The 7866-nt window shown below is 41.4% G+C and overlaps 1 protein-coding gene across 1 annotated transcript in view; it reads left to right on the top strand.

Moving 5' to 3' along the window:
- Positions 1 to 404: 404 nt before the first annotated feature.
- The window catches only part of ppp1r9ala (protein phosphatase 1 regulatory subunit 9A-like A), a 91055-nt gene continuing 83593 nt past the window's right edge, over positions 405 to 7866 (top strand). The window contains exon 1 of the mRNA XM_059966656.1: positions 405 to 2588. Coding sequence (XP_059822639.1) covers positions 1023 to 2588 — 1566 coding nt within the window. The 5' untranslated portion in view covers positions 405 to 1022. The remainder of the gene's footprint in view (positions 2589 to 7866) is intronic.

The following is a 7866-nucleotide window of genomic DNA, read 5'->3' as shown; positions in this document are numbered from 1 at the left end:
TCCTCACTATTAACTGTATTAGCTCTTTTAAAAGAAGCATCGTGCCAAATTTATTGATTTGCCACAGTTAGTTTCGCCTAACTTCGGGGAAAAAAGTATTAGAATCGAAACTGTCCTAACAAAAGTAGCGGAAAGATCTTCAGAAGTACTGATCTGAAAGCACTTCCATTCATTCTGTTCCTCGGGTGAAGTCCTACCGAAATCTCGGCAAATTATCCAAGAAGACATGAGCGCGTCGAACCGGTCCGGCCACGTCTGCCTCGGCAAGTTCGTGTGAGTGTGTGTATGTTTTCTAACGCCGTTCGACACCTTTGTCGCCCGAGCGAAGTGCAATCGCGAAAGCCAGGCGGGTGAGCGCAGGGCTGGGCTCACGGCCGCGGGAGTGCGCGCTCCCGCCCCGCAAGTTGGGAGGAGGACGCGCTCATGGCGATGGCCCGCAGTTAGGGAGCAGCAAGGAGGGGAACGGCACGGGAAAGTGCAGACCGACTCCCTACCGGTACCGGAGGCTTTGGGGGTCGTGCTCACTCCTCACCTTCCCTTCCCTTCCCCCTCTCCCTGTGGGAAAGTGGGCGGGAGGAAGACGGAGCAGACGGGTTCCTTCCCTGAAGCGCCGACGGGAGTTTCGAGCGAAGTCGAAGCCCAAGCCCGGGGCGGACTCCCCGGAGCGGGTGGTCTCCCGGCCGCGGCCGAGCGCACCCATGTGGCTGGCGCGGGAGAGCCGGGCCAGGCCGGGCCGGGCCAACGGCCGCCGCTCAGTCTGCCGTCCAGGCCGCCGTGTCGCGCCAACACACTCCTAACAACGCCCTAAAAGTTGCCGCTCGATCATTGTGACTCCTCTCGGCTCATTTTCCTTTCTGCAGATGGAGAGTCTCGACCCGCCCAAGTAACCGCCGAGGGTTCAGCCCAGAAGTGGCCTTTCACGTTTTGTCCTGTGGCGAAGGAGCCGTCGGTCACCTCCCGGGGCGGCCACCCAGACTTGGCTAACAGTTGCCTTCGCCTCGGAGTGGTCGAACTGATCTAATATGATGAAAGCTGAAGGTAAAGGAGAAAGGACGTTCAGGAGCGCATCGCCCCACAGGAATGCGTACAAGGCGGACTTTCAGGCTCTGAGGTGTACTTTTGATGGAAGCCATCAGGATAATAATTCTAAAATGGGTGTCCAAAGATCAAATCGAGAAACTGAACATAGGGACGATTTGCGGGGAAGACATTTTGGTAATCGTGTGCACAAAATAAAAAATATGTTGCTACAAATGGGTAACCCCGCAGATGACGAGACTGAAATGAATGAAACCGGCAAGGCTGATTTGCGCCCACTTTCTCCGCTGAAACAACCAAGTGGAGCTGTCTGTAGTAGCGTCCAGAAGTCATGTCATAAAATGCCTACTAGTTCTGACAGAAAGCACAGTGAAGATGGAGATTTGGATAAAACGAGTATGGCTGAAAAATTCACCGAAACGAGAAAACTTTTCGAGCGACAAATTGGGGAAAAAGTGTTTGATAAAACCTCTCAAAAAAGCGAGCATAGAGGTTCAACGAGTAATTATTCTTCAGAAGGTAAAAGGAGCAGCTCATCGTCTTCAGAAAGCGGAGTCAGGAAAGTTAAGAGTGATTTAAATACCACAGCTCTGTCCAGCAGCAGTTCGAGAGAGAATCAGAAAACCGCTGGCGATATAAAACATAATCAGCCTCGTTCGTCACTAAACGCCGGGCCAATTTCGCGACGATTAGAAAGCTTTCTCGCGGATAGCGACAGCGATGAAGCAAACAAAGACAACAAAACAAACTGTGGTGCGAGAGAATATCGGATTACTGGAGGGCACCAAAAGTCACCCAGCACTTCATTTACTAGTAAAGGCGCACCCCCTGCAGGAGATGATGTGAAATGGTCGTCTTCGATTTCAGTGAATATATCCACGACAAAAAGCAAAGATCCGAAAGAGGCAATAATAGACGATTGTAAGACTAGTTTCAAGACGCAAAATGCAGACGGGTCTGGTGAAGATTCCGAGGCATATACATTTCATAAAAGTACTGTTGCAACCAGTACTTCATTCAACAATGAATTGGACAACGATGTTTCAAATCTACCTCCAAGCAAGATGGGAGTAGTTCGAGCTGAGTTGGTGGAAGTTCAGAATGAATCTTCAGAGAGTGAAATTGAATTCGATAGCGTTTTTGATGGGAGGGAGATGGGGCAACTTCAGAGTGTTAGCCAAGAGATGGGGCAGAAAAGTGAAGTTTCGAAAAGCAAGGAAGATGAAGAGCTGACGTTTGATGATATAACAAGTAAATCAAATGATAGTGTTGGAGAAGAGGAGGATGAGGATACAGAGAATACTGAAGAGGAAGACAGAATTAGTGGAAAGGTATTCTTGGGATCAGCGGTTTGTGGGATTGAGAATGCTGCATTTGTGGATGATAAAGATACTGAGGGGTCTTTCCAAGAAGAAAGCAAAAGCAAGTGTGATGATGAAGAAGAGGTTGACTATATCCTTGATGATGACTATGAGGAAATATCTGGACTTTCTGAAGAAGAAGAGCCAAAGTTACACAGAAAGGTTTATTTCTCCACAGCCCCAATCAAGGTAGGATTTTGGAATTTCTTAAGTCACTTAATATTGATACAGAGTTCCTAAAGCCCTTAAAAGATATATTCCTTTTTATAGTCCCAAACATTGGATATATCTTTCTTCTGAATGAGTCTTCTAATTCACAACAAAAAAGACAAGAAAGTAAGAAGTTAACATAGTATTTTCAGGTATCTTGAAAATTATTTAATTTGAAGATATTTCATTTTAAACATAAAAACAGATTACAGTAAACAGTCAGGAAGTCTGGCTACACATTTACATTGTGATTGATGACCTTGCAATAACTCATTTTGCTTTTGGATCTCTACACAATTCAGTTATTAATCACTGTTTATCACCACTCAGTTTCTTAAAATTTGCTGGAAAAAAGCTTCCTCAATAGAAGTATTACTTGAAGTAAGTGAAAATGCATGACTGTAAAACGTGGACTGAAATGTAGATATTTTACATTAATTTTCAATATTGTAACAGTGATTCTGCTTCACACTAAAACGATACTTTGTCATGACTTTCCATGTAGAATATCACATGAGGCAGACTAAACTTTAAAATTGTTTTCTACGTCAAGCATTCTCCACAGTAAAACTGTAAAGGATTGTTGCTACTGAGCATCTGGCTTAAAAAAAAGCTTCATTGATCAAGTTCTGCTCATTTAGCTTGTGATTTAGTATATTCAAAATCTTTCCAATCCACAACATTTGGCTTCTAAATCAAAATCCCTACAGTCTTTATTGATGGGAAGATGGTTAGTGCAGTCTGTAAATGTGATTTTTGAGATATTCAGCTGAATATTTCACTGAAATTTTTGTGACTTATCAGCAAAATCTTTTTATTAATATGGTAATAATGTATCTAAAATGACATTTGGCAGCATATATTTTGGTCAAAACTATTATTTTAATTTCTGTTTTTAAAATATAATTATTCTTCTAGTGTATAATAATGGTCTTGCAGCAAGGTTGAATAGTCCACAGCTAACGTGATGTACAAAATTTCTGTGCAGTCAAGTGTTTAATTTTGTTTTAATAATGGGCTACTGTTATATGTTAATAATATTATATAATTTTATGGTATTTAAATAGCAATATTACAAGGAGGTGCCACTTTTTAGAGCCCAGTGTCATATTGTTTGAAAAAAATTTTTTATTTAAACTTTTCTGTAACAAGATTCTCACATTTTTATGTAGCTAGCTGAAAATACCTTTCTATAATTGGCAAATGACAGAGTTTGTAAGCGAAACTGTCAATAATAAGCATTAATTTGACATCAGACATTTTCATAGGTGCAATTTGCTTAGCACTCTGAAGGGGGAGGGGAGGCAGCCATCATAAAAAATGTTGGTTATGCAAATGAGTAAGTTGGGATTTAACCCTTTGTAAGAAATATGACCCTTTTAAAAATTTGAATACCTCGTTGGGTATAGCATATAGCAGTCAAATGTCTGCAAGGGAGTTTTCTGCCATCATCCTGATAGCGGTGTACACATTGGGCCAGTGTTGGATGGGCACTGGAGGAGATGGGCATCGTGATCAACAGTTATGAAAGAGTGCATCCTGCTGCTTCCTCGTTTCTTGTGGGGGATTTCAACCAGGCCAGCTTGAAGAAGTCTCTAAACAAGTACCAGCAACATTTCATCTGTGGAGCCAGAAGAGCCAACACACTTGACCACTGTTAATACCACCATCAAGAATGTTTCCTGGGCCATCCTACACCTGCACTTTGCAAAGTACGATCACCTAGCTGTACTTCTACTCCCCAAGTATAGGCAGAGACTAAAGAGTGCAGTACCAGTGCCGAGAACCAAGATGTATGGACAGGGAGATGGAGGACGCTCACAGTGAGTTGGTGGACTAGACAGTATTCAGGGAATAAATCTGAATAAATACATCACTGTTGTCACTGGCTTCATCAGGACCTATGTGGATGAGAGTGTGCCTTTGAGAACATACCAGACTTACCCAAACCGTAGTGTGGGACCCTTGGCTGCAGTACCTCCTTCCCAGTTGTAGCAATGAGAAGTGTGCATGGCCTGGATGGTGCAGCCACTGATGATGGAGTGTGCTTTTTAATGGCAACACTCTTTGTAAATGTGCTGGATGGTGGACGGCTTTGATGGACTGGGCTGTACCTACCACTTCCTGTAGACTTTTCTGTTCTTGGGCATTGGTGTTTCCTTACCAGACTGATGCCATCAGTCAGGATACACTCTACTGTGCATCTTTAGATGTTTGTCACAGTTTTAGATGACATGCATAGTTCTCAGAAGAAATGCAGTAGGCAATGCAACAAAGAGTGCACAGCTTGCATAGAAGGGAGTGTGCATTTCTGCACCATAAACTACCCTCTCAGAGTTGTGCTACTTGTGGAAGAATTGAGTCAATGTAACATTTTCTTATATACTTATATAATTTGAGTAGAATGAGCATTTTGGATTATATAAGTGGTCTTCAGTGAGTTTTCCAGAGTTTTATTAAATGTCTTGGCACCAGTGGTGAACCTTAATGAAGGACATGGCATATTGTTGCTTGTTTTATCTATTTCAACATTATTTCTACATATTTTTCTGCCTCTTGGAGCTCAAAATGAATTGTGTTGAGACGTGCAATCTCAATCAGAAATCAGCATCAAATTTATTACCACTGATGTGTACTGACATTTTTGTTTTGAGGCAGCAATACAGCGCAGGGCATTAAAATCACTGTAAGTTACGAAATAGATAAAATGTTCAAAAGATGAATGGTGAGGTAGTGTTCATGGGCTTAGAAATTATATGACTGAGGGGAAGAAGCTATTCTTCAAAAGTGGAGTGTGGGTATTCAAGCTCCTGTTTCTCCTCCCTGATAGTAAAATGAACAGGGCATCTCCAGATGGTGAGTGTCTTTAATGAGGCCACCCTGAGGCACTCATTAAAGATGTCCTCGATGGTAGGAGGAATTGTGCCATTGATGGAACTGGCTGAGTTTCTGCAGCCGCTTTTGATACTGTGCAACAGAGATTCCATACTGACCTGTGATGCAGCCAGTCAGAATGCTCTCCTCTGTATATTGAAAGACATGCCTATATTTATAAAAGCTAGATAGTTTAGTAACTTTGGTCCAGTTCTTTGAAAACATAGTTGGACCTTGTATAACCAAATGCAAGATTTCTGGGGAGTTATAGAAATAGTTTAAAGTCACTTCCAGATTGTAGCCTGTGAAGTTGTGCTGCATTATTGAACTCAATATCTGAACTCAATTTCAGAGTGCAATACTTGTGAACAGCGAAGGGAGACAAGTTATCATAATTTCTTCAAAATCCAGACAATAACAATTGTGTAATTTTTATCCTAGTCACAAAGCAAATAGGATAGAAGCAATGCTCTCCTTGTTGCTAAATACATTATCATTTATTTATTTAGATTGTACTTCAGTTTTCTCCATACCATTTCCTGTGGTCCACCGAGATGAGCCATAGTATTGTATAAAGCCATGGAGTTATGCAGCCTAGAAATGGGCCCTTCGGGCCACCATGTGCTTGCCAACAAGTACATGTACTTCTCAGTTTCCAATAACTTCCCTGCTACTCAGTTTATAGCCTTTAAGCTCTGGTGATACAAGTACTTATCTAAAATTATGAGTGTACCTGCGTCAGACATCTACTTAGGCAGTATATTCCACATTCCAGCCACCCTCTGATGATAAAATTTTTCTCAGATTTCCTCTAAATTTCTCACTCTTTGCCTTAAATTTATGCATTTTTAATAGTAAATGTTCTTACTATCAACATTAATAATTCTTGCAAGAACATTGCATATCATAATTAAATTTCATCTGTTATCATTTGAATTTTGAGCAGATTTGTTGTGCCATAATAGACCTTGTAAATTTCTGCAGATGTATGGTGCAGAGCATTCCGACTGGTTGCATCACGGCTTGTTATGGCTCACAAGAGGCTGCAGGGTGTTGTGGACTTGGCCAGTTCCATCACAGGCACTGTTTATTATAGTAAATCTTTTGGTTTTGCACTGTAATACTGCTGCAAAACAACAACATTTCACAGCATTTGTCTGTAGTAATAAACTTGATTCTGATTCTATAGTCAGCAACTATCGTCCAACAACAATTCTTGTGCTAAGCTTCCAACCACACTGCCTTACCAAAAACTTGAAGCACATTGTACTGGCAAGATTTTCCAATAACAAAACTATGCCAGTTATGTTTGGTTGACCACGCCTTTCCAAATTAAGATTTATTCCATCCCTTAAAGTTTTGTTTCAATAATTTCCCTGCCACTGATGTCAGACTCACTAGCTTGTATTTGATTGGCTTGTCCCTGCTTCTTTGGTAGAATAAAGAAAGGCACAGAGATCAGCCATTTAGTAAATATTTGCTGCCATCCAGTCGGCTAGCACCACATCTGTAGCCAGTAAAAATGTGAAAAATTCTCAAGCCTCAGCAATCTTCTCCCTTGCTTCCTATGTCAGCCTGCGAGTCATCAAACCTTCATGAATTATCCAACTTTAAGTCTGCTAAATGATCCAAGATCTTTTTAGTCATATTATATTCCATAATTTCACCGGCCCCCTTCCTGAATTCTTCAGCTTTATTGTCCTTCTCCTTAGTAAATTGAAACGAGTTGTAGGTCCTTCATCTGACTGAGTTTACAGATTACCCTTCGCTCCATGCAGGGGTTGCCATATTTGTACCTAATTGGCCCTAAAATCCCTTGGAATTTTTCCTGAATTTTGTATGCAAATACTATTTTATCTCCCCTCTTTTCCCTCCTTTACACTACTACTTTGCTTTGCATTCTCCTGAAGAGCTTCCCCGATTCCAGTTGTGTGTACCAACCTTTTGGTTTCTTTTTAATCCAGCCCCCTTATGCCTTCGCATCATTGGATTTGCTGCTCAATGTTTCATCCTTATGAGAACACGTTGCCCAGAACTCTCATTACTTCCATTTTCCCACTCGCCAAATATAGACTAAACTGTAAATATTTGCTCCCAAGTCTACTTTTGCCAGGTCTTGTATCATGATGTGAAAACTGTATTTTTCACAACACTGCCATCCTTATCCCAATCCATAATTACCCTAGAGCTGACACAGCTATAGTCACTATCAACAAAATGTTCTCCTCTGACGTTTCAAATACTTCTGCTATCTTCCCAAAGATTATGTATACTGTTATTCCTTCAGTAGGGATACATACAGTAGCTAAGGGCTTAAGTTCTCTTGAACTCATCAGAATTCCATCCTCCCCTTTCTATGGCTTACACACTTAACAATTCTAGT

Source organism: Hypanus sabinus, chromosome 4, assembly GCF_030144855.1.
Source record: "Hypanus sabinus isolate sHypSab1 chromosome 4, sHypSab1.hap1, whole genome shotgun sequence".
Lineage (NCBI taxonomy): Eukaryota > Metazoa > Chordata > Chondrichthyes > Myliobatiformes > Dasyatidae > Hypanus > Hypanus sabinus.
This window is presented reverse-complemented; position numbering and strand designations above follow the sequence as displayed.